The sequence below is a fragment of the Emydura macquarii genome, unplaced genomic scaffold (assembly GCF_026122565.2).
Source record: "Emydura macquarii macquarii isolate MOO-44397 ecotype Brisbane River unplaced genomic scaffold, CSIRO-AGI_Emac_v2 contig_2681, whole genome shotgun sequence".
In the NCBI taxonomy this organism is placed as follows: Eukaryota; Metazoa; Chordata; order Testudines; family Chelidae; genus Emydura; species Emydura macquarii.
In genome coordinates this window covers 884,937-912,508 of record NW_027132818.1, presented here as the reverse complement: position 1 = coordinate 912,508, position 27,572 = coordinate 884,937, and the positions used below count along the sequence as shown (strand labels likewise).

General features: G+C 47.2%; 1 protein-coding gene across 1 annotated transcript in view; it reads right to left on the bottom strand.

Annotated features, from left to right (window-relative positions):
• Positions 1-27,289, bottom strand: part of RCAN1 (regulator of calcineurin 1) — a 76,238-nt gene extending 48,949 nt beyond the window's left edge. Inside the window, exon 1 of the mRNA XM_067565553.1 lies at positions 25,554-27,289. Coding sequence (XP_067421654.1) covers positions 25,554-25,823 — 270 coding nt within the window. The 5' untranslated portion in view covers positions 25,824-27,289. The remainder of the gene's footprint in view (positions 1-25,553) is intronic.
• Between the last annotated feature and the right edge of the window lie 283 nt (positions 27,290-27,572).

Below are 27,572 nucleotides of genomic sequence, written 5' to 3'. Positions count from 1 at the left end.
CTGCAGGAATATGCATTAGAAAGTTTGTTTAATCATACAGGCGACTAAGATAAGTCATATAGATAACTGATTTCTTGGTGTGGTTATTGGACCTACGAAGGTAGAGGTCATCTACAGGCAGGATCTCAGAAAAACAAGGTTACTTACCAGTAACTGATGTTCTTCGAGATGTGTTGCTCATGTCCATTCCACTATAGCTGTGTGCATGCCTCTGTGCAGGGTTACCAGATTTTTTTTCCCCTTAGCAGATCCCATAGGGCCAGCTCCGGCCCACATGCCGCGGTATACGAGAGGCTGCCGGCCCAACGCCCCCTCAGTCCCTTCTTTCTGCCAACTCTGGCAGCGGGGACAGGGAGTGGCTTGTGGAATGGACATGAGCAACACATCTCAAAGAATATCAGTTACTGGTAAGCAACCTTGTTTTCTTCGAGTGCTTGCTCATGTCCATTCCACTATAGGTGACTAACAAGCAATACCTTTGGACGTGGGTCGGAGTTACAGGTGAGCTGCCCTCAGCACTGCTCTCCTGAATCCCGCGTCCTCTCTCGCCTGCTAGACAATGGTATATAGGATGTGAAGGTATGCAACGACAACCAGTTGGCAGCTTTGCAGATGTCCTGCAGGGGCCGGCTTGAGCTCTGGTTGAGTGTGCTGTGATGGTTCCCGAAGCGGCACCTTCGCCTGCTCGTAGCAGAACTTGATGAATGATGTAATCCACGAGGAGATGCGCGGGTGGAGACAGGCGAGCCTTTCATCCAGTCGGCAGCTGCGTCGATTTCCGAAACGGCTTTGTCCTCTCGATGTAGTAGGTCAGGGCTCGTCTCATGTCCAGCAACTGTCATCTCATCTTCTCCTCCGAACCGTGAGATTTGGGAAAAAACATGGGGAGAAAAATATCTTGATTACAATGAAAATTGGGAAACCACCTTGGCTAGGGAGGCCGGATGCAGCCTCAGCTGAACCTTGTCCTTATAGATAACTGTGTAAGGGGGCTCTGAGGTCAAGACCCTAATCTCGGAGACCCTCCTAACTGAGGTAATGGCCACTAAGAAGGCTTCCTTCCATGAAAGGATGAGCAGAGGGCATGAAGACATGGGTTCAAAGGGGGCCCCGTGAGTCTCGAGAGGATCAGCTTGAGATCCCAGATCACGGACCTGCGGATAAAGCTTCTTCATCCCCTTGAAGAACCTGACCAGCATGGGATGGGAGAACAGAGATCTTCCCTCTAGCAGCTGATGTAAGGCCGAAATGGCCGCCAGGTGAACCTTTAACGAGGCCAGTGCCAGACCCTGGAGCTTTAGCTGGAGCAGGTACTCCAGGATCGTCTGTATAGGCAAGAGGCTGGGCGGAATACCCCAGGACTCCGCCCAACAGGTAAATCACCTCCACTTAGCCCAATACATGATCTGCGTAGAAGGCTTCCTGCTGCCAAGCACGACTTGCTGGACCTGCACCAAGCAGGCTCTCTCTCCCTCCGTTAGCCACAGAGCCTCCAGGCCATGAGGTGCAGGGAGTGCAGGTCCGGGTGCAACAGGTGACCGTGGTCCTGGGTTGTGTCGCCTAGGGAGATCCAGTGGTGGGGCGATCGAAGGTCCAGGAGCATGCTGAACCACTGCTGTCTCAGCCAGGCCGGAGCGATGAGTATAACGTTCGCCCAGTCCCTCATTATTTTCAGCAGAACCTTGGGTAGCAGCGGATTGGGCGGAAACGCATACATGAGGGTCCCTGTCCAGTCCATGAGGAATGCGTCGGAAATTGACCCAGTCTCACGACCCCAGAGCAAGCAGAACCTCGGACACTTCGTGTTCCAGGCCAACGCGATTAGGTCCCGTTGGGGAATGTCCCACTTCTGGAAGATCATAGCCACCACCTCTGGGTGCAACAACCAGTCGTGGCGGGGTAGAAACAACCTGCTGAGGCGATGCGCCTCGTCGTTCCTCACTCCCGGGAGGTGAGAGGCAGTCAAGTGGAAATCGTGCCTCACAGCAAAGTCCCACAGATGGATAGCTTCCTCGCAGAGGGCTGAGGAGCGTGCTCCCCCCTGCCTGTTTATGTAAAACATGGCTGCAGTGCTGTCCGTCAGCACCTGCACCACTCTGCCTGTGAGGAATGGGAGGAACACCTTGCACACTAGGCAAATGGTCCTCAGCTCCTTCACGTTGATGGGCAGGCGCCTCTCCTCTCCCGACCAGAGCCCCTGAGTGCCTAGGTTGGCGCTGATGTGGGCTCCCCATCCTACGTCCGAAGCGTCAGAGATTAGGGTGACCGACGGGACCAGTTCCCTGAATGGAACACCCTTCATCACTGCCCTGGGAGTCCGCCACCAGTTTAGGGAGGCTAAGACTGGCGGGGGAAACTGTGACCACCCAGTCCAATGGGTGTCTGCTTGGAACATATACTGAGGCCAACCATGCCTGAAGCAGTCTGAGCCTCAGGCGAGCTAGTCTCACTACGTACTTGCGGGCCGCCATGTGGCCTAACAGCTGTAGGCAGTGCCTGGCTGTTGTCGTGGGTCATCGGTGCAGCTAGGAGATGATAGAGACCATCGGCTCAAAACGTGGCTGAGTCAGGAAGGCTCTGGCCTGGAAAGCATCCAGGATAGCCCCAAAGAACTCTATTCGTTGCACTGGGTGTAGTGTGGACTTCTGTTCGTTTATGAGTAGTCCCAGCCTGCTGCACATGCAGCAAGTGAGGGTCACGCTTTCCTGCACTTGGGACCTGGACATGCCCCGATCAGCCAATCGTCTAGGTAGCGAAAAATTTGTGCACCCTTTCATCTCAGGTGGGCAGTCACTAATGCCATGCAGTTGGTAAACACCCTTGGAGCTGAAGAGAGGCCAAAGGGTAGGGCTCTAAAATGGTAGTGGGAGCCAGCCACCGTGAAGCGAAAAAAGCGCCCGTGGCTGGGGAGGATAGACACATGAAAGTATGCGTCCTTGAGATCGAGGGCAGCATACCAGTCTCCTGGATCCAGGGAAGGGATTATGGAGGCTAGAGAGACCATGTGAAACCTGAGTCGTTTGACATATTTGTTTAGACAACGCAGGTCTAATATGGGTCTCAGACCCCCCTTCGCCTTGGGGATGAGGAAGTACCTTGATTAGAACCACTTCCCCCTTCTGCCCTGAGGGACTATTTCCACCACTCCCAGGTTGAGTAGGGTGTCCAACATGAGTAGGGTGTCCAACGGAGGAGGAGGGTTGTTGGGGGGGGAGGGGGGATAGATGTAAATTGTAGGGCATAGCCCCCAGAGACCATCCCAAGGACCCAACGGTCCGAAGTGATCTTTGTCGATTCGGGATAGAAGGGCCTTAACCTGTTTAGGAAGGGGCGGGGCAGATCCAGGAGAGCAGTTGGGGCGCCACCCTTGGGTGCACCATCAAAATTGTCTCCTCTGGTTGCCTGACCTCCTGGGGGGCCTCTGCTGGGGAGATGAGGATGAGCTGGGAGGCTGATTTCTCCTTCTAAACCCCCTATTCCTATAGGGTTGAAAAGGCCTGGGAAGAGGCCTTGGCTGCTGCTGTGCCTGAGGCCATGACTGACGCCTGGAAAGCTGGGGCATGTACAGGCCCAGGGAGCATAGCGTGGCCCTGGAGTCCTTTGGACCATGCAACTTCGCATCAGCCTGGTCGGAAAATAGGGCCGATCCATCAAAGGGGAGGTCCGGAATAGACCGCTGCACCTCCTGGGACAGGCCCGAGGATTGCAGCCACGAGCACCTTCTCATACAGATGGCGGAGGCTATGGCCCTGCATGCCGAGTCAGCAGTGTCACAGGACATCTAGAGCACTGCCCTAGCTACTATGGTTCCTTCTTCCACGATTGTGCTAAAGCCTGCAGCCTGGTCCTGGGGCAGGGCCTCAGCAAACCGCCTGAGGGAGTCCCACAAGTTGAAATTATATCTATCCAGGAGGGCCTGGTGATTGGCAATCCTGAACTGCAGGCTTGCTGTGGAATAAACCTCTCTTATTGTCTTTGTTCTTGGGAGTGGACCCTGGCTGACCTTGCCTGTCTCGCTGGTTAGCCACATCTACCACCAGGGTTCCCGGGGAGGGGTGTGTGAACAAATACTCAAACCCCTCGTTCGGGACGTAATATTTCTTCTCTGCCACCTTTGACATAGGGGCAACCGAGAAAGGGGTTTGCCACAGGGCCTTTACAATCTTAAGGACCCTTTAGTGGACTGGGAGGGCCACTCTCGCTGGGGCAGCCGCCGCCAGCACATTAAGGAAGCTATCTTCGGCCTCTTCTAACTCCTTCACCTCCAGCCCCAAGTTGGAAGCCACCCTCTTGAGCAGCTTCTGGTGCACCCTGAAATCCTCCAGTGGCGCCAAGTGGTCCCGGGAGACTGCCTCGTCAGGTGAGGAGGAAGAGGACCGCAGAGGTGCAGCCTGCGGGTGCGCCCCTCCTGGAGAAGGGTTGTATCTGCTGATGTTCCCTCCAGGGAGTCCAACTCCTCGTCTGAGGAGTGGTGCCTATGGGGCTTCTTTTGTGCCGGAGGCACGGACTGCACCCCCGCGACATAATGGATTGGGGCCCTGGCCCCACCTGATACCCCATGAGACCCCATAATGCCATTGTTGTGGCCATTGTCCCTGGGGCCAACCCGGGGCTGACTGTGCCACAGGCTGTGACGCTTTGTGGGGGACTCGGCCCGCCCAATGACTGTCCCCCCCGGGAGACCCTGAGTCGTCATCATGGTCCGAGGCCCTAGACTGGCGGTGCCGTGTTTGTCCTCGGTACCGGGCACCCTTCTGTGCCGGGGATCGCCCTCTCGACACCTCCGACCTGGAGGACGATGAGAACGGCCTCCACCACCGCAAGCGGTGCCTACGAGCAGCGGTGTGCTCCGATGAGCTAGAGGTACCAGAGGGTTGTCTCGGTACCGATGATTTCCGTTGCTGCTTGCCTTGCGGCCCTGCAGACACCTTCAGTGACCGAGGTCAACGCCGCCCCGAACTCCTTGGTGCCGGGTCCTCCTCTGGCGATCGGGTTACGCGCCGCCTCGGTGCAGGCGAACTCCTCGGTGCCGGGGATCTGGAACAGGAGCTGTCTGAGCGCTGTCTGGCCGACCTCAACCGGTGCCACCTCCTGGCATGCACTGCCTCCGGTGCGGGGGATCAATGCAGCGCCAAGAGGGAGACTCCACATCCGGTGTTGTAGTAGGACGGCTCGACGACACCGACCTGGAGCAACTGCTGGGGGAGCAGCTCTGCTCTACCCTCGGAGACCGTCCAGCGGGAGATCTTCCTCCCTGTCTCCTCCGCCATTCTGGGGGAATCAGCACAGGTTTCCCCCGTGACACCAGCCACTTTTCCCTCGGCGGTGGGGTGGAGGGGGGGATAGAGGTGGCGTAGGCAAGGCCAACAAGGCTCTTGCCGCCTGAAAAGCCTCCAGTGTCGACGGTGTCGGTAGGGGCACTCTCCCACTCCCAGGAGTTGGGGGAGGATACCTGACCGGAGATGCAGTCACCGGAGAAGATGCTGCTTCTTCCTCTTCGGTGCAGGCGATGTTGCGCGGTGCCGAGTCGAGGGCAATGCCGACGATGCGCTCTGCACCGAGGTCACGCTCGATACAGAGGTAAAGCGGGTCGGCTCGGACGCTGGGCGGAACGCTGCCTCCATCAACAGGGCTTTCAACCGGATTTCTCAGTCCTTTTGAGTCCTCAGTTTAAAAGCCCTGCAGATCTTACACTTCTTCTTGTGTGCTTCCCTCAAGCACTCAAGGCAGTGGTCATGGGGGTCGCTGACTGGGAAGGCCTTCCTGCAGGAGGCACATGGCTTGAAGCCTGGTGACCGGGGCATGGCCCGGCCGCTCGTAGTCCTCACAGGGACTTGCCTTATCTCTAACTACTCTTAACAACACTTAGTTTTAGTTAGTTAAGTAGTTAACTTAGAATATCAAACAAGTCCAAACAAGGGGAACAGTACTTGCTGAGAGCAAGGCTAGTTCCAGCAATCATCACGGGCGGAAAGAAGGAACTGAAGCGGCGCAGGGCGGGCAGTGCTTCATATACTGCACCATGTGCGCAGGGCTCCAGGGGGCACCGGAGCCGGCCCTATGGGATATGCTAAGGGGAAAAAAGTTCTGGGTAACTGTGCACGGAAGCGTGCACACACCTATAGTGGAATGGACATGAGCAAGCACTCGAAAAAGAACCACAGAATATGCTCCAAGAAGAAAGTCCAGGATATACACCTGAACACACTTAAAACTGCCTTCACCAAACAAGGACACTCCTGCAGAGAAGCAGAACACTTCATGGAATGGGCTATCCAAATACCCCGAGAAAACCTGATTCAATACAGAAAACGCCCTCTCTGACCGCCCACCTCTAGTTGTCACCTATCACCCCACAGTGGAATCCATACAGATATCAAACTACAACCCATACTGGATGTAGACTCCATTCTGAAAGAAATCTTTCCTGAACGCCCTCTTCTGGCCTTCAAACAACAGCCCAATCTCTCCAAGATCATCATCATCAGAAGCAAAATCCCCACAGATCAGGACACACCAACTCAAAGCAACACCAGACACTGCCAGAACAACAGATGCAAAACCTGCAGACATATCTCCACTGCTACAATGATCAACACCCCTCTCAACACACCTTTCAAGATCTATGGGTCATACACATGCCTATCAAAACATGTGGTGTACCTCATCCAGTGCACTAAATGCCTCAACAACAACTATGTGGGTGAAACCAGACAACCACTACACTCTCGAATGAACTCACACAGGAAAATGATAGCAGACAAAAATCCCATATCACCTGTGGGTGAATACTTTTCACAAAGCAATCACTCTCTATCTGACCTCTGTCCTACACAACATCATTTTCAAAGGACGAGTTTGGGAGCTTAAATTCATAATAATCAGAATGAACAGACACACTAGGTTTATGGTTTATTACAACAATCTATAACCCACTAACACCCCCCACTGCTGCCTTCCTCCTCCTTCTCCCTCCCCTACCCCCCAACGACTAGGGGGGCATTAATGGGCCACCCTGAATGATCCCTTGAAATCAGCTAACTACTTATGCTAAACAATCTGTTCCATCTTGTATATAGCCGTGACCCAATGAGTACACTTCCCAGACCTGAAGAGCTCTGTGTAAGCTCGAAAGCTTGTCTCTCACCAACAGAAGTTGGTCCAATAAAAGATATTACCTCACCCACCTGGTCTCTCTAGTATCTCGGGACCCACATGGCTTCAAAAATACTGCATACCTCTACAGCTGAGCATTCTATCTCCAGGCCCATTGAGTCTATGGTCCATATGATAGGAATATCAGCAATTCTGCCAAATGTGATGGCAATTTTGAGATGTGTAAGCATGTCCACTATAAACAAGACTTTTTTCATAGGGATCACTGAGACAATATAGTAGTCTGGATTTGAAACTGTGACCTTACAGTAAAACACTTCATCTCTTGTAATAATCCTCAAAGACATCTAGTCCCAACAGACGAGTTGATTTATTTTATATGCAAGGTTTGAAAAATTTACTCACTTAGTAGCCAGCATGAAAACCATCTGTGCCACCACACAGCCCTAAAGTCATCCTACCTGCAATTCAAGGTCCCAATCATACAAAGACTTATGCAACTACTTAACTTTATGTACTTGAGTACGGCCATAAATGTAAGCACTTGCATAAATCTTTGCAGATCCAGACCCAAAAGATTAAAACAGTCACAATGTCTGAACAAGTTGGTAAGCTACTTCCTATTTAAAATCTTTTTTAAAAAGTGTAGATTACGACAACTTTTTCTGAAAACATCTACTGATGTTATTTAAGAACTTAAGACAAACTGTTATGAAGGGACAAATGAACAAACTAAGCAGGGACCACTGAAAATGCATCTTTGAAATTATAACTTTTGGGAACAGATTTCTTCCCCAGTTGACCTGTCCATTCAATGTCTTCCCCTATGACACATCTAGAATCTAAGGGACAAGAGTTAACACTCTCAAGATAGTTTCTCTGGTTTATCTTTGAATTAGACCAGTGGTTCCCAACCTTTTTGCCTCGAGGGCCACAAATATAATTTTTACAACCCTGAAGGGCCAGTCTATCAACTCAAAAAATGTATTGATGTATACACCACTAAGGACTACAGATCACTATATATTTAAAGTAAACATTTTGATGCTACTATGCTCATTTTTACAGTTACTATTTTATACCTACAAATTATTCACAGTATGTCACATACTCACAGACAAAGCACTAGTGTAGCTGTCACTACACACTGAAGCACATGGCCTGGCAGCTAAGTCACAGAGGGTGCAGGCCAAACTGTAAGGCACTGATTTTTAGAGTCCTGCCCCTCCTCAAGCATGGTAGGTCCTGGCTGCTCTACTTCCTCCCTCCCCCCCCATTGCAGCCAGACAGAAGGAGCTCAGCGAGGAGGCTGTCTCCTTGCTGATCTCTTGTCCCCATGGCTGCAGCAGGGAAACTGCACAAGTCCTGTAGCCCTGTGCACTCCAACTAAGTCCCTTGGCAGTGGCTCTCTTCTGCAGCCAGGGGGATGGGAAATCAGTGCCCTTCTCCCTCTGGCTCCAGCAGGGACCCCAGCACCTAGGGACCCAGGCAGAGCACTTTCCTCTCTGCTGCAGCCAGGGGAGGGGAGCGCTGATCTCCTGTCCCCTTGGCTGTAGCAAGGAGCCTGCACCAGTATTATAGTCCCACGGCAACGCACTCCGCCTGAGTCCTTAGGTGGTGGCTCCCTTGTTCAGCCAGCAGGAGGGGAGCAGCGGGCCACTTTTGGCTCCCAGGCCACAGGTTGGGAACCATTGAATTGAGGGAGCATTTCAAATATTCAGTTTTTACCCAACTAATGGGTCAGAATAGCTCCATTTATAATGAACTGGTCTTCTAAGATTCCATGTTCCTAGATAGGATGCACCATTTAATATGATGCAATCAAAGAATAATAATTCTAGAATCATTCACTATTTTCAAGGCACAATGCCCACAGTATAGGTATACAGATGGACAATTACAGAAGTGATTTCACTGAAGATTAGTAGATTTAGTCATGCTATTGGAAGTGAAAAAGTAGCTACCCACCATGTACTCACCGGGTTCTTTGAGATGTGTATCCCTAGGAATGCTCCACTGTAAGTGGGCTTGTGTCCCTGTGCTGCTGATTGGAGAACTTTGGTAGCAGCGTCCGTTAAGCCCACACGTGCTCTCTCCTCATGCTGCGTCATGAAGCTAGCCAATGCATCTGGATTAACCCTCCTCAGTTCTCTCTCTACCGCAATCATTGACAAGAACCCCGAAGAGGAGGAGGGTGGGTTATGAAGCACCAAGGAGGATACACATCTCAAAGAACCATTATTATACTGCATCAGGTGAGTAACTAGTTCTTCAAGTAGAGTCTCTATGGGTGCTTCACTGTAGGTGACTCCCAAGCAGTATCCCTTCCAAAGGGCCAGGACTTTGGAGTCAGGTTGGTTACAGATGACAGCACTATGGAGCCAAAGATGGCATCAAAGGCAGAGTCCCCACTGATCGCATAGAGTTCTGAGAAAGTGCAGACTGACGCTCATGTCGCCACTCTACAGATCTCTGAGATAGGGACATTTTTGAAGAAGGCAACGGATGAGGAGATCGACCTTGTGTAGTGTGTATGAATAGAGTCTGGAGGGGTCATATTATGAACTTGGTGACACTGTCTGATGCAATTCGAGATCCACTAAATGCAGATACATAGGGAAAACATATTTCAAATTATGCCACCATTCTCCACAGGCAGAGGTCACAGATACAGATACATCACTCAGAGTCAGCAAGGATGCACTTCCTCTATGTGAGCAGCTTCAAAAGTGGTCCCTATGCTGCACAACTGTGCGCTGCTTTGGTCCCGCTCAAGTGATTGCCAATTGGCGTGGGAAAGTGACATACAACAGGGGCAGAAACACAGCTGCTCTGCCCAGGAATCTGAGGCAGAGAATCAGGGAGTACCTCCAAGAAAATTTCCTAGAGGTCACACTGGAGGATACCCATGAAATCTCAGCATGCATTAACATGCTTCTCAGCCGTACTGCCTAGATGTGCAAGGCAACGGGAAAGCACAGCAAACACAGCTACCTCCGTGCATTTCTATCCCTTCAAGTACCTGTATGTTTTAGACAAGCTAAGGACCTCCTGCCTCCAGTACACAAGCAGCATCAGTTTCCAAACACTTACCGGAGCTCCCCTGTCCTGCACCCTGAGCACCTGAGCTGAAGGGCTGAGGCTGACTGTAGCCTTCTGGGGTTGAGGATAGCTCCCGACTCCCAATCTCAGCAACAGAACTGTACCCCGGCTTCAGCTCATCCCTCCAGCTACACTTCCTTGTCGATGACCTCTTCGTCAGGGTTCAGTCCAGGGACCACGGAGGTGTCTATGGGGGTGGATGTGGGGTCACCACTGAGGATAGATTCCAGCTCTTTGTAGAAGCGAAAGCTCATTGGCTCCACACCAGAGCATCGGTTTGCCTCCTGAGCCTTGTGGTAGTGCTGCCACAGCTCCTTAATTTTAGCTCGGCACTGCAGCATGTCCTGCTCATAGCCTTTCTCCACCATGGCACGAGAAATCTGACCGTAGGTATTAAAGTTCCTTCAGCTAGAGCAGAGCTGAGACTGCACGGCAGACTCCCCCCAAATGCTGATCATGTCCAGCAGCATTGGTGTGCGCCAAGCGGGACAGCATTTGCTGTGTGGAGCTGGCACGGTAAGCTGGGAAGATGAGATGCAAGCTCTCCATGCTGACCAAGCAAGAAGTGGAATAAAAATTTCAAACTTCCCGCAACTGTAAAGGGGGAGGGGCGGGTGGCTGCAGAGCAGCAGAGTGCAAACGGAAGTCCAGAGTGGTCAGGATTGGCATTGTGGGACATTTCTGGAGGCCGATTACTGCGACAAAAACGTACAGCAGTGTCTACACTGATGATTTGTCGCTAAAAGTTTGTCGCAAAGAGCTCTTCGCCTCTCGTCAAGTGTGAATACTGAAAAACTAAATGTAAAAAATCTCCCAGGCATAAAGGGAAACTAAGTAAAACCAAAAGCATAATATTCCTTCTTTAGGAATGAGGGGGAAAAAGTTTCCCCCAAGATCTATCCAAGTCTTTATATCTAAGGCTATGCCTACACTACCACTTATGTCAGTATAACTTATGTCACTCCCTGTGCGACAAATTACACTGAACTAAGTGCCGGTGTATACAATGCTAGATTGGTGAGAACATTTCCCACTGACACAGCTACTGCTGCTTGCAGAGGCTGGAGTAATTAAGCCAACGGGGGAGCTCTCTCCCATTGACTGAGAGCAGCTACATTACAGAGCTTACAGCGGCGCAACTGCATTAGAACAGCTGAGCTGCTGTAAGCTCTCTAGCATAGCCACAGACTAAAAGAAGGGTCTTTTCCAGGTCACTGTTTTGTCTTTTGAGAACTGCCCACATTCCAGTACAGTACACATTCCATCACTTGCAAACCATTTCAGATAGACTCAAGTAACAAAGTCATACAGACAACCTTTTCAACGCTAGTTTCTCAGTGGAAAAACTACAGAAATGGCAATGTTGGTTACAACACACAGTATAAAAGTCATTCAGAGGTGACAGCTGCATTAGCTCTTCTGTGTTCCTGAACAGTACAGCTAAAACTGAAACCTCATGAAATTTGAATGTTAACCTAGCATACAGCAGAGGGATCTGGATCAGAAGGTACATATTCACATGTAGGATCAGAACCTCGGTCAGTGTAAGTCAGCACAACTCCTTTTAAGTCAGCACTGTAATACTAGCTGATGATCTAGCCCACTGTGTGCAATCATATTTTTCCATAAATATTAACAGAGCAAATAGTACTGAGTTAACAGATTACATATAGCTATAAAATATGATACCTGTGGAGAGTCTTCCCTCTTTATTAGATGCAGGATATATATGCATGTTGTTCTGGAATTGCCACGTTATATTCAAGGAGAGAGAAAAGATGCATGCAGTTAAAGCAGTAAACTTAAGTATTAAGTTTAACAACTAATTTATCTGATCCCAGTCTATGGGCTGGACAGTGTGTGCGTGCAGATACGTGTATACAGAATTATAGAACTGGAAGGGAAGGGACCTAGTTCAGTCCCCTGCACTTATTGCAGGACCAAGCATTATCTAGAGTCTAACCTGCTCTTAAAAATCCCCAATGACGGAGATTCCATAGCCTCCCTGGGCAATTTATTCCAGTGCTTAACTACCGACAGTGAGGAAGATTTTCCTAATGTCCAACCTAAACCACCCTTGCTGCAATTTAAGCCCATTGTTTCTTGTCCTAGCCTCAGAGGTTAACAACAATTTTTCCCCTCCCTCCTCTTGTAATAACTATATGAAAAATATAGTTTATTTTTTAATATTTCTCACACCATACACTTAGAATACCATTGTTCCAATGCAACAACTTAAAGAGTATGAATATAAAACTGACTAAAAGTGGAATCTACCACCGTTTATTCAACTAGAGGACTGGATCTTTCAGGACAACAATTCAGTTGGATGATTTAGTATGATCCATTTGAACAAAATTATTGTTGAAAATTCTAATTCTTTAAACACTAGTAGTACGAAAGCCGCCTCTCTATTTCTTCCTCATAAGAACCAAAGTCCCTTGGCAACATAATGTATTAACAAAATTATGCATTTTTTCCTATGGCTATGGACTTCAGAAATGTTGGTTTTTTTATCCTTGATAGTTGCCTGCCCATTAATATGCCGGTAGCTTTTATTAAAGTAATTCTCTCTCCCATTGCCACTATTTTATGGCCCTCTTAGTAAATACCTTTTTAAGGAAACGTACCCACCATTTATTTTACACAGTATATTATATTCATATATCCTAACTATTTGATCAGGACATTAAATAAAGGTATTTTCTGTTGCTCTTCCTGGGTTGTCTAGGTAAAAAGGATGAAATGAGCATTTCTGAAATGAGTATGTAAGAGCCTTAGGATTCTGAGCACTACACGAAATCACTTGCCAGAAACAGACTAAATGGAAATGGAATCCTCTATCAATCATGAGAACTGCAAGGGCTTAGCTATAAAACTAACATTGACCATGAAAACACTTCCTCTCAAAACAGATTCTTTCCAATCTCCAAGGCTGCAAGTGAGAGATATTCATGATGCCCTGGTCAAACAGTTTTATGTTGTACAATCTATTTAGACCCTTCTATTCCAGAGTCCTTTTACTAGACAGGTTAGTTATGTCCAGAAAACAAGCTATTAAGAGTAACTGGAAAGCTTCTCCTGAATTGGTGAGCCAGAAAGAGACACATGAACGACAGTATTTAAAATATGAATATTCTCATATTTCAGGGACATCATCCACTGATAAATAGGGATCCCAAGACTTAACACAATAGTTAGGTATTACGGTCTCTCTATTTAATAGTTTAAATTGTGTGGGAAAATGGCATTTTTAACACCCAACTCAATTTCCTGATTGAAATAGAGGTGAAAAGGAGTTGCTCTGATAATGTGGGAGAAACAGCAGAGCAGTGCCCCCTGAACAATCTACAAGTGCCATAACAATTTTATTTTTATATTTATATATATGTAATTAGGATCTTGTCTTCAGAACTCTGAACATCTTGAAACATTTAAGAAACTTTCGCTGCTTAAAATTTTTCAGCAACTGTATATACACAGTATGAAGGGGCTTTACACTATACTAGACTCGTCAGACACATGGCTCTTTATTAATGAATTTTTTTCAGAATTATGAATACTTCTAGAAAGACCATTAAGGATAAAGCTTCCCAAAGCACTTAAAGTACTTAGGAGTCTAAGTGCTAATGACTTTCAATAAGACTTGGAATCCTGAGTGTCTAAATCACTTTTGAAAATGGAACTTGGAGCTTTTGAAAATTTTTCTTGAGGCCTAATTTTCCAAACAGATTAAAAGACACTTGCAGTAATCTCACAATTCCAATTATTATAAGAAAGGCAGTTGTGGAGTTTTGGTTTATGAAAACTCCTAACATGATCTTAAGATGAGAACTCATGAAGGAGTAGCACAGGAAGAATTACGCAAGTGGGTGTAAAAACAGAATGCAAATAAGGGAGATTTTTAAAAAAAATCTCAAAATATTTATTCCTGATGTGAAAATAAATGTATGTAGGCATGTATTCTATTGAATAAAACATCTGAATCTTAAATTCAAATTGCAACACATCTTTCACTTAAAAATGATTATTTTGGCTAAATATATAAATGTTACAAACCATTTTTAAAGTGCACCACTTTAATGTATAAAAATGTTTAAAGTTTTAAATGTAACTCATGACAAAAGGATTATTGTACATGTGAGAGGGATTAATTGAACATGTGAGAGAGGAAAGCCCAAGTACAATTTTCTAAAAAAAAAGTCTTGTAAACACTTGGGGGGGGAAGGGGGGGGGCGGAGAGGGGGGGATTTCCTTTAAATATAAGGTTAGCTTTATGGAGAAATTCTGTGAATAGCTGATGAAAGACATAAAATAATGAAGTTCCTGTTAAAATGTCATATGATATTTTAGTAGGGTGTAGATCACAAAAGTTTTAAAAAGCTTGAATCACTTTAACAATGACTTAGCATTTAAATTATAAACTGATTTTTCCACATTAACCTTTTATATTGCAGACAGTTTCAGAATTTTAGAACATTATATGACAGTTTTGCTAAAATTGTTTTACCTTTTAGAAAAAATCCTGTCTTAACCAAGATGGACAACTCTGATTGTAATGGTAATGATTTTGATTATTTAAAACCAATCTAGCACTACATTCATTAATTTGTTTTAATATGCAACAAGATTTACAAGTCTACAGCAAACTTAAATCCTTTAAGCTAATTTAAGGTACTCAAATGAGGGAAGCTAGATGGATCATACAATCTTTCACTGTACCTGGTCTGCTATTCTCAGAACTACATTTACTGCTCTAATGCAAAATTCGTTCCATTCAATTGCATAATATACAAATTGGTCCTTTAAAACCAAACCCAAACCCAAATTTTAAAACCCAAACCATGAGGAAAACATTTATAAGTGATAAACCTGTCCACAACTAACCTGAAACAGAATCTTCACACTTATAACTTCATTTTTGAGATCTTAAATATGAACAATGTAGCCTACTTTGCGGGAGCCTAACAAAGCATAAATTAAGTTACTTTGCCCCCTTGTGGCTGCATGAAATCCCAGCATGACAGTGGTTCCTAACCTGTGGCCTGGAGGCCCAAAGTGGCCCACTGGGGCTTTCAAAGTGATCCACGGCTCCTTCCTGCTTACTGCAGAAGGGAGCCACTGCCTCAGGACCCACGCAGAGCACATTTCCTCAGGGCTAAAAAACCGGTGCAGGCTCCTTGCCGCAGCCAAGGGGATGAGAGATCAGTGCTCCCTTCCTCCTGGTTGTAGCAGGGAGCACATCGAAGTGCTCCGCCTAGGTCCACAGGCGTTGGGATCCCTGCTGGAGCCAGAGGGAGGGCAGCACTGATCTCCCATCCCCCTGGCTGCAGAAGGGAGCCACTGCCTAGGGACCCAGATAGAGCACACAGGGCTACAGGACGCATGCAGTTTCCCTGCTGCAGCCAGGGAGACAGGAGATCAGCAAGGAGACAGCCTCCTCACTGAACTCCTTCCATCTGGCTGCAGTGCGGTGCCCGGGGGGGGGGGGGGGGGGGGGCGGCGGTGGGCTGCCAGCAGAGACTGGTAGCCCTTCAGGGTTGTAATGATATCTGTGGCCCTCAAGCCAAAAAGGTTGCGAGCCACTGCAGTATGATTTTTTAAAAGTCATTAAAGTTTAGTGCAACCCTCTAGGACAGTGATTCTCAACCAGGGTACACATACCTCTGGGAGCATGCAGATGTCTTCCAGCAGGTACATCAACACATCTAAATATTTGCTTACATTGACAACAGGCTACATAAAGCACTAGCAAAGTCCATACAAATTAAAATTCCATACAATGACTTATTTTTATTGCTCTATATATTATACACGGAAATGTAAGTACAATATTTATATACGAATTGATTTATTTTATAATTATATGGTTAAAAATAAGAAAGCATGCAATTTTTCAGTAATAGGGTGCTGTGACACCTGTGTTTTTATGTCTGATTTTGTAAGCAAGTAGTTTAAGTGAGGTGAAACTTGGGGGTACGCAAGACAAATCAGGGTCTTTCAAAGGGGTGCAGTAGTCTGGAAAGGTTGAGAGCCACTGCTCTAGGATATATAAGGAGAGCACAGAGCATCAATCGACTACTTATGTGACAGTGAATTCTATAAAATCAAAGACCTCTCCTACATTAAAAATACCATTAAAAACCTCAGAATGGCATACAAGGTGGGAAGGCAAGCAGAGGGAGCCACTGTGCTAAAGCAAAACACTTACTGTTTTTTGTTAATTGAATATTGCCACATACATTGCATTGGTACACAGGGCTAATATGATTACAAGCCTTATGAGCTGTGATGCTTTCTTAAGAAGCATTACTTCTCCATAAACACACCATTACTCACCCATCTATACATATGACATTACAGCTACTAGAAAAGTTACTTTTGGGGAAGCAAATTCAGGGGGTCAGAACAGAAAAGCGTTCCAAGGAAGACGAAATCTTTGATGCCCAGGTAATGGCCCTTGGGAGGAAACCATGCACCTGAAACGCAGAAACAAATCCACTTTTTAGTAATCTGGAAGCTGAGGGGAGGCAGAATCTACAGTGATTCTTCTGATTAGGCATCTGAAAACTCTTGAGGATGAACACTAAGGCCTTCTTACGAAGATTAGCTGTACACAGTTCTGGAATCCAATTTGAAGAAATTTTAGTAAATCAGGGATTGGTTTTGTTCCTGGAGTTATGATGATGCCTGGTAAAGAAAGAGATACAGACTAATGAGGATATTTTTACTTAAATGCACAATCCAGTCTTTTAAGAGCCTTGTATCACAAAACAGGCTAAGATTTAGGACTCCTGGGCTGAAGTGCAGCATTGACTCCAGATGTAGCAGTTCTGTAAGAGACAGAGAGAGGAGCACATGCACCAACTCCATGTCTCAGGGGCTTTCTAAATGTATTCCTTCTCCTAGTGCTATCAATATAAAAGAGATCTGATGTCTTGCTGTTTATTTCAGCATGTTCCAGAATAAGAAAACTGGGGGGGAATTGTAGGATGGGAAGAGAGCATGATTTAACTAGAAATTTCATTGTATGAAAAAGCCATTTTGGAAACCGAGAACCCATTTCAGAGTACTTGTGGGGGGGGGGGGAAGGAGAAACAGATTTCCTTTCTATTTTTCTCTGCTGGCAAACATGTTCTTAATTGGTCTTCCCCACTTGAAGGCTGCCTGGTTGAAAGCTGATCAGTTTAGGCCAGATCCTGAGCTACTGTAAATCAGTAATTCTAATTATTTCAGTTGAGCTATGCTAGTTCACACCAGCTGAAGATCCAGCTCTTCTAGACTCCACTTTCCTTCTTGGATTTCCTCATTGCTTAGTCTGTCAACCTGGATGCCCTGGAATGTGAAGGAATGGTGGACTGAAAGTATCTTGATTTATTTAAACAGAATTATTACTCAAAGGTTTTACTCTTGAACTTTCCTTTGCTGGCTGTGATATACTAGAATTACATTATCTGTCCTGATTGGTATATGTTGCTAAGCACAGGATTTTTTCCATGAGGAGCAGGGATAGCTTGACTTCTGAAAGTTGCAGTATATTGGCATGTAGTGACAACTCCCTATAAGAGCATTCTCCCTGTGCAAAGGCTTGGGCAGTTAGGCAAAAGGAACCAATCTGTGCTAATACACATTCTCTGTACAACTGAAAGCAGAGGTCTTTTCAGGATGTTCCTACCCAACCATGAGAGCAAGGACACTAGTTTTGCTGGGACAGATGGCCTGACATGTAATTCCCTCCCACAATCCTGAATGCTGATCATATAAGTCACTAGAGTTCTGTATGAGTTAGGGTATGCAGAAGACAAACTGCATGTGACACCATGGTCTCCATCAGATACATGCAGTTTATGGCCATTACTTTTGTAAAGGCTTGCAGATTGGTCAGTCTGATTACCTATTCTAATAAGAAGAAACTTCCTCTAAGCAAAGTATTTTTTCACTCTTGGGTACATCAGAGTTTGTCTCGGAAAAGTTGTGTTCCTCACTTAAGACCTGATTCAAAACCTACTGAAGTCATTCAGTCTTCCCACTGACTCCACTGGCACACTGGATTAGGCCCTAAGTGAATTCCCAAGAGGCAGAACAGGTTTAAGGCCATGAACTGTAACTGCCAAGTTTGCCTCTGTACCTTTACTGGGATCACAGGAAGTTACTAGGGATAATATATAATAGATAGACAACATAAAAATAACCTCTGGGCAGACATCAGCACAAAGAAAGGGAAGCAATACAGCAGCTGCCATTTAGTTCAATGAGAGTGAGTAAATGACAAAGCAAAAAGGATAGAAAAGTAAAGCATCCTTTTTAGACTGATGTGTGTTTCTCAGAATATCCTACAGCCAGAGGTGAACAGAGAATTTTAATTTGAAACCTTTAGTTTTTAAACCAGCTGCTTCAGCCATTTTTACAATATTGCTTGGAAATTAACTTAAATGTCAATGGTCAACTTAAAATCCAGTTGGTTTAAAACAATTAGAAGTAATATATCTCCCCCTCACAACTTAGCCAAAACAATAATAATAAATTTACCAGGTGTATCATTAGCTGTTCAGGAGACTGAAGTTTCTCTTCTTGAATGTGGATCGTTTCTTTGTGATTCATTCCTGTCACTTTTAAATTAAGCTACTTTTTGTGTTCTACATGGCACTATACCTAAATAGATTCAGAAGCTGAAATTATGGTAGAATGCAATAGTTCCTAGAGTGGAATGAGTGTGTCTTTTTAAGTCAGCACACTACCTATACTCTGAGAAGAGTACTGGTTTCCCACTGACTTCCAGACTACCTTTCTCCATACAATACTGTCACAACAGAGATCTGAAGAGATCCTGAGCTGAATATCCCCTACAGGTACAAAAAGAACTACCAACCAAGTTCTCGGTCAGTGAGGATCCCTTTCTTTGGAAGCCAGTTCCATACAACCATAAAAACCTCTATTTTGGAATAGCCTAAGTATGTTGACTTCCTGGACACACTGCAAAGCCCATTTGTGAAAGCAGAGCATGGACAAAGCAACAGAGGGCAAGATTTTGTCCAATGGAAAAGTGTAGGGTCAGAGCTTCAATCTGTAACAGCATTTACAGTCATGCAAGTCAGAGGATAAAAAGGCATGTGAGGGGGCAGAAAAGTACTATGTTGTGGTTTATCGTTATTTTGTACTGTGGTTTTAGTAAAGACAAGGGTCCCAAGAGATTCAGACAGGCACTGTCTTAGTTGTATTTATTTGGATTAAAAAAAACACACCAACATAACAGATAGTACAGTCTACTCAGAGAGAGACAGAAGAGGAAATGGTCACCATTCTTCTAAATTCTTGTCTGTCTTCCTACCCCACTTTTGAAAATGTGGGCTACGATTATCAACCTGCCCTAGAGGAGACAAAAGAGACTCCATACAGCCCGAAAACTCTGAAGTGTGTTAACTGTGCCTAACATGTAAAATATTGACAAAAGCATTTTCTTTCTATGTTAGAAAATAAAATATCTGCAGTATAAAAATGGAACATCTCATTGGTCTCACGATGTTTTGCACTGCCTTTAACATTCTTATTCACCACAGAAATAAAGCTACATACAATTGTCGACTACAGAAGCACCCTCATTATATACAACAGAAAGTTGATTTTGAGAGTAACAGGTGAATGTGAAAGAGTTACTTAGGACACAAATAAAACCCCATTAGTAAGAAGCATGATGTAGTCTTTTTAAATTCCATGGAAATGTTTACAGATGCTCAATGCTCTGAATAACTATATTTAACTCACACTCCTGTACGGAAGTAAACCTAAAGTCTTCCCTACAGCTGCAGTTATAGAATTGTTTAAATAATTTCATTCAGGTTATTTTTTAATAAAAGTTATACAAAAAACTTTGATCTCTGAATTTTTCAAAGTCCAAATAGCTAATAAGACCTGGTCTACACTACAAAGGTAGGTTGATGCAAGGCAGCTGACATGTCTATACTTAAATTGGTCTCCCACTGTTATGCCAACATAGTAACACCACCTCTCCGAGCAGCATAGAGCCACAGGTGATATAGTTAGATTGACGCAGTGCTAGCGTAGTGCATTACTTATGTCAACCCTAACTGTCCTCCAAGCAGCCGTCCCACAATGATCCACACTGACCACAATTGTGAACTCCTCTACCCAGGGATCATGGAGACCAGAGCTGGCCCAAGGCATAAGCAGACTAAGCAATTGCTTAGGGGCTTGAGCAGTTCAAGGGGACCTTCTATTAATTATCAGTATGTGTGAGGAGAGGAGGGCAAAATATTCCTGCTTAGGGTCCCAATGGACTAGCATTAACACTGAGGGAGAACAGAAGCCCCTTAAAGCCCTGACATTTTTTAAATTTCTTTGCCTGATTGCCTGGCTTGGTGAGGACACCGAGCATCTCTCCATTGTTGAGCGCAACTGCCCAGCTGACCATGCCTGGATTAGACAGGAGATACTGGATCTCATGGGCCTGGGGGGCGACGAGGCTGTGCAGGCACAACTCCAAGCCACTCGTAGAAACATCAACATCTATGAGAAGATTGCTCAGTGGTGCAGAAGGGGTGTAGAAACCAGCTGCAGTGCTGCAGGAAAGCCAAGGAGTCAGGGTGGCCAACAATCAATCCGGTGCCAAGACACAGACCTGCTGATTTTACAAAGAGCTGCGTGCCATCTGTGGATACCTCAGAGGATCCTGAGTCACAGGTCCCTGCTGTCAACAGCAATGAGGAAGAGGTGGGGGATGAAGAAGGAGGATGTGGGACAGGCCACTGGGGGAATCCAGCTGGACAGTGAGCTAGGACCTGTTTTTGACTCCAATGCAGACCAGCCTGTACTGCCAGTCAAGCATGGGCAAGCCTGATGCAGGGGAAGGAACATCGGATAAGTGTGTAGATAAACTTTCAATTACAAGAGTGGCATCTCCAAAGTAGCAGGACACAAGGTATCAGGACACATGATGCTTGACTCCATGTTTAAGCCAGTATTTTTCCAGGCACATAAACTGAGTGTATAAAATAAGGGACGGAGCATCATGAGTCCACTTCTCTCTCCTCCCCCATCTACTCTGAAGGCAACAAGAACATTTGGAAGAAAAGACTTTAAACTGGGAGAATGGTCCCAGGCTGAGCAGGAAATTGAGCCTGTGTATTAAGAACTGTTAAATGCTTACAACGCCTACTGGGTGAAAAAAATTATTTGATTCAAATCTTGCTTAGTCTGATAAAGTTTAGGATGCAGACTGCAATTTTACGTTTTATTTCTTACGTATCCAACTCTGACCTCCATGTCTAACACTTATAACCACTTAAAATCTATCTTTCTGTAGTTAATGAACTGATTTTAATGTTTTATCTTTACCAGTGAGTTTGTCTAAAGTGCTTGGGGAAACATGCTCAGATTACAATGGCTGGTGTATGTTCACTATCCTTTGATGAAGTGGCAAAACTAATTAATGAGCTTGCATTATTCAACAGGTGGTCTTGAGCAGTGTAAGATGGTACATTTCTGGGGTGTAAGGCTGGGGGATTTGCTGGTTTCTCCCTGTGTATAGCTCATGAGAGGCTGAGAGCACTCTCATGTAACTGTGCGTGGGCCTTCACATGCTAATTGCTGAGTGAGAGCAAAGCCTAAAGGGGCTGCTTGTCACTAGCAAAGCAATGTGAGAAGTACCATCATCCAGAGATGGAAAGGGGACAAACGGTCCCACAGTCCCAGTTGTAACCCGGGGAGTCTGTCACAGATACGTTCAATGAGATCCTACAGGCCAGTGCCGCATAGGACCATGAGTACAGGGCCTGGAGGATGAGCGTTGCAAACAACCTGCAGAAAGAGAGCATGAAGAATATGACGGCCCAGGAGTTCCAGAAGCAAACAGAGAGAGAGATGCAACAGGACACACTGGGGTTTCTCAGGCGGCAAACACAGATGCTGCAGACTCTGCTGAATCTGCAGGTTCAACAATTCCAGGCTCACCTCCCTCTGCAGCCCACTGAAAATTCAATATGGGGCCCTCCCTATATCCCCCTTCAACATTTTATGTGGCATCAGGGGTCACTGCACTAGTCCTATCACTCCACCCCGGGGGACATTAAAAACCAATCACAGCTTCACATACACTGACCTTTCAAAGACACAGCTGGGGTATGTGTAATGAAATGGACATGAATGTTATTTCCCACTTGATAAATCCTGTTCTATTACTTTGTCAAGTTTTAAATGTATTTGTTTGAAATTTGCACTGATTTTGTTAGAGTAAATTTATTATTTGGAACATAATTAATCTTTATTAGTTCACAACATATACTGCTGAGTGCTCAGCAGTTCTGAAAGCAATCAATTCCTTGCTATTGCAGTGTCACATAATTCATTCAGTTTTTTTTCTACCTCTGCATCTGACGAAGTGAGCTGAGCCTCACGAAAGCTTATGCCTGCTAAAATTAAATGTGTTAGTCTTTAAAGTGCCACAGAACTCTTGTTATAATTCATAGGATCATTCACAAACAAAATTAATAGCTGCATTGAAAAATGTTATATTCTTACATATGGCAACTACACCACAATTCCCATCAGGCCACAAAAGAACAGGACCACGTAGAGCACACTACTCTGGCTTATAGTTAAGATGATCTTTCAAAGCCTCCAAGCAATACAGCTCTGAGATGAGCTCTTCTAATAGCACTAGTATCTGGCTATTCAAATTCAGCAGACAGCCACTCCAGCTTTGCCTGCTTCACAGATATTATGCAGGACACCAGGCAACTATAACCATTGGGATATTTTTCTCACGGAAGTTTACTCACGAGATTGAAGGGATGCTGGCACGGTCCAAATGCCCAAAAGCACATTAAACTGTCATTCTGCAGCTGCTGAGCCAATAATTGATGTCACAGGTCCACAGACTGTGCTCTAGAACAGCTCTGAATTAGTCTCAGGCAGGACCCTCTTCAATGTGGCACCCCTTTCGGGCACACTCTCACTAGGGCAAGCCTCAGTTTCAGCGCCGCCACGGACTGACCTTGGAGCTTTCAGCACCCCTGTTCCACAACCTGAGCTCCCCGCAATAGGTCCATCTGAATAGGACACCTGGTTAAGCCTTATGCACTCAAAGAGGCCATGCAACCCCAACTTCTGCAGTAACTCTCAGCCAGCGCTGTAAAACATTAGTTGTCTGGAACACAGTGTAGGAAAGTTCTTTGTTACCACAGAAAGCAGGGAGTCACAGCAAAGTCCATCTTGGTAGGGTCCTGAGCCTGGGTTGTCCCACCAAGACCCACAAACAGGAGACCGTCCTGCTTCCAGCAGCCTACACTCAGTCATACCCACTTCCCCCTCCTCTGTCCTTCGTTGTGTTTCCCAGGGTAAACCTCCTGACCTCCATCTCTCTTTGTTCTTCAACTCATTGCAGCCATCTGGCTTCTTGAGAGCATCCCCCCCCCCCCGCATTGGTTACTAAGTTACTAAATGTCCTGCCATTTTCTGGACGCAGGCAGCTAGAAGACAATCAGACCTGTTCCTGTAGAGGTGTCTGCAAAGATCAAATACCCTGTCCCACCATCTACTTAAGTGTGCAACACATAGGGGAAACAGAGGCACATAGTATTTAAGAAAAATCTCCCACTTTGTCACACCTGAATCATTCCTTGGTGCTGTTGAGGTGTCTGGCTTCCTGAGCAAGGGGTAGGCTGAATCACGCAGGATCACTATTCATCCACCAGTTGGGAAAGAAAGTCCCCACTCGCAGCTTTCTGAAAACTCCTGTGTTCTTAAAGCTGGCAAGCATCATGTACCCTCCCTGACCAGCCCACACTGATGTTGAAGTGTTCCCAGTGATCCACTTATGGTTGCATAACCACAGAAAAGTAGTTCTTTCTGTTGATGTTTTCAGTGGCAAGGTGGTCCAGTGCCAAAGTAGGGATATGCATGCCATCTATCGCTCCATTGCAGCTCAGTAGCCCCACAGTTGCAAATGCATCCACTATGTCCAGCACATTGCAGGGAGTCAGTCTTGCACAGCAGATGATTAATGACTCTGCACACTGGCATCAAAAAAGCCCCACAGTGGATTTCCCAACTCCCAATTGAATCCCAAGTGATTGGTAGCAATCTGGCATTGCAAGTTTCCATTGGTATCACCACTCACTTCTTCAGTCAGGGCAGCTCTCAGACTCAGAGACTAAGATCAGAAGGGACCACTGTGATCATTGTCTGACATCCTGCACATTGTAAGCCACAGAACCTCACCCACGCACTACCAAAACAGACCCCTAACCTCTGGTTGAGTTACGGAAGTCCTCAAATCATGGTTTAAAAACTACAAGTTACAGAGAATTCACCATTTACACTAGTGTAAACCTGCAAGTGACCCATGCTCCACACTGCATTAGAAGGTGCCCCTGAGCTGGAGAACTGGGGCAAGCTTAGCACACAGATCCAGGAGGGTGGCTTTGCGCATCTGAAAGTTCTGCAGCCACTGCTCGTCATCCCAAACCTGCATTACAATAGGATCCCACCACTCAGGGCTAGTTTCTCAGGCCCAGAAGCAGCGTGCCACCAACTGCAGCTTCTAGGTGAACACCATTAACCACCTCGAATTGGTTCTTGCTATGTCCCACCGCAATCGAGCCTCCAAGAAGCAGTCAAGTTCCCCACTTATTGGGTTCTTCTTGCAGCTCTGCAAACGCTCCAGGATCATGCGCTCTGTGCTTATAATAGAGCAGAGCTGCGAGGCTCCATGCTTCTGCCAGAGATGTCAAACAGCCTCTTCCCAAGGCCACCCACCAACCAACCGCCCCCCATGCCCGGCGGGGAGGAGCCATGACCCGCCAGCGACTCAGGCGCCAGGAGAGCAGCAGCAGCAGCCGGCTGCCCTGCCTTCTGCCAACCCACCGCCGCGCTGCCGGTCTTCGCCGCGCTCCCCCGGGGTCCGAGCACAAGATCCGTCCCGCAAGCCAGGAGCATGAGGCAGGAGCGAAGCGGGGCACCGCCAGCTGCTACTGCTGCGGGTCTGGCTGCCATCTCCCCGATACGGGGGGTGAGGGGACCTGGGACTGGGGCGCCGCAACCCCTCTCTGACCGCGGGGCGGGAGCGGTTCGCCTGCCTGACACCGGCTGGCGGGGCCAGGAAACAGCTCGTCTGCGAAGCCCTCCACTCCCTGGCCGCGTGTGTACAGCGCCTAGCGCACGGCTCCCAGAAGTCCCCACCTGCTCCCCCGAAGGCAGGAAGGGGCAGGGGGAGGTCCGGGCCCTACTGTGAGCGGGAGGGCAGCGCGGCGCGGCGGGCCTGCTGCAGCTGCCCGGGCACCCCGGCGTGTCCCTCCCCAGCCGCCCCGGCCTGCGCTCACCCGGCACAGGCTGTCCTGGAAGACGCGCGGGTCCAGGCTGCAGGCGATGAGGGCGCTGGGCAGGTCCCGCAGCGCCACCGCCTCCATCTCGCAGGCGATGAAGCTCCAGTCGGACTCGGCGGCCTCGTCCTCGGGCGCCTCCTCCCCGCCGGCCTCCAGCTCCTCCTGCCGCGGCTGCTGCTGCCCCTCGCTGCTGCCTGCCGGGCCCCTCCCACCCGCCGCGCCGGGCAAGCTGCTGCTGCCGCCGGCGGCAGGGCTCCCGCTTTCCATGGTCGGGGGGGCCGGGGCGGTAGCGGGGGACAGCCTGATCCCGGCCGAGCCGGGCTGCGGGGGGGGCGGCTCCACCTCAGCTGGTGTCGCCGCCTCAGTAATTACCCCGCGGCGCCCCGGCTTGAACTCCTTCCCCTCCCCCCGCGCGCAGGCAGCGCGGCCCGGGGCAGCCGGAGCCAATAAGGCCGCGCGGCCTCCACCTCAACAGGTGACCCGCCCCCTCTGAGCAGCCCCGGCCGCCATCTTGGGGAAGGGCAGCAGCCGGCCCGGCCCCGCCCCGCCCCCTGCTGGGTCCCGTTCGCTGCACACACACACAGCGTCTTGGGGCGTGGAGCCCCCAACATGGGCCAGAGGGGAAGGATCACGGTGGCTCTCCCCCCGTGACAGGGAGCGAGGTCTCAGCCCAGCTCCCCCCCGCCCAGTCAGACTGGAGTGGGGCTGGGTGTTCAAAAATATCACCCCCTGGACCACCAGCTAGGTTGATGAGTGGTAAACAGAGCCCACCTGCAGGGGCATGCTCACCCACAGCATGCAACCCCTGCGGGGCTTAACCTAGAGGACAGCTGTGAAATGGGCTTATGTGTAAAGGCCAAGCACCCCCAGTGTGCTTTAGAAGAGGTGCAGTCCTACATTTACCTTCTCACATTATACAAAAACCAGGGCTCCACCCCTGTAATTAATGAGGCAGCCTATTTAATACAAAAAGAGGAAGTACTTTTTCCCACACAATGCACAAGTAACCTGTAGAACTCATTGCCAGGGGCTGGTTGATGGCCAAAAGTACAGCCAGGTTTTAAAAAAGAAATGGATACGTTCATGGAAAATAGGTCCAGCGATGGCTATGAGCCAAGATAGTCAGGGCCCCAGCCCATGTTTGGGGCAAACAAACCTCTCCCTACCAGAAGCTGGGGATGGAAGACTGGGAGATCTGTTCTGTACACTTCCACTGGACACTGGAGCTCTGCTGTGGGCAACTGTTAGAGACGGGAGGGTGGGTTAGCTGTACCATGGTCTGAGGCAGTATGACAGCTCTTTTGTTCCTGTTTGTTCCACAATTGTCATTGTAGTACGTGTCCTACTTACAGACAGAGCTAATGGGGGGAAAGGACATTAGACACCAAATAAAGGACCAGTGTGCAGCACAGACAAAGGTGCCAGGTGATTTATGATCAGGTACATAAGACTTCTTACCCACATCAAGTTTAGATTATTTTTTTCTTTTCTGCAAGGTATGCTTGCAGAACACAAAATCAAAAATAAGTCTGAAAAATCAAGGCATGTAACAACATTAGGTGGGTAGCTGCAACTTCCTGGGCTGAAGAAATTATGCAGCTGATCTTATTCATGTATTTATATTATTTGTGGTACCTTATTTCTAAGGCAAACTGTCTTGTAAAGTAAACTTGTCATGTGTTTAATGATATTTTGGATTAAAATAGTTGTTGTAGGAGGAGTATAAAAGTGATTTAAAGCCAACCTTATGCTCTTTCCTTCCAATCTCAGCTGTGCCAAATGAAGTTATGGAACAGCTAAGGATCTGCAGCAATATCTTTGCATCACTTTCACCTCTTTCCTTTCCTTTTCTTACCAAATCCCAAGCATGTAAACATCACTGTCCCTAAAATGGAGCCAAACTGGAGCACTATTTATTCTCTAGTCTCTCCCCCTCATCATCTGGACTTGTCTGCTTGGAATTCAAGTGTTTATCAAAATAACTTTTTAAAAAAATCTCAGCTATATGTTAGATAT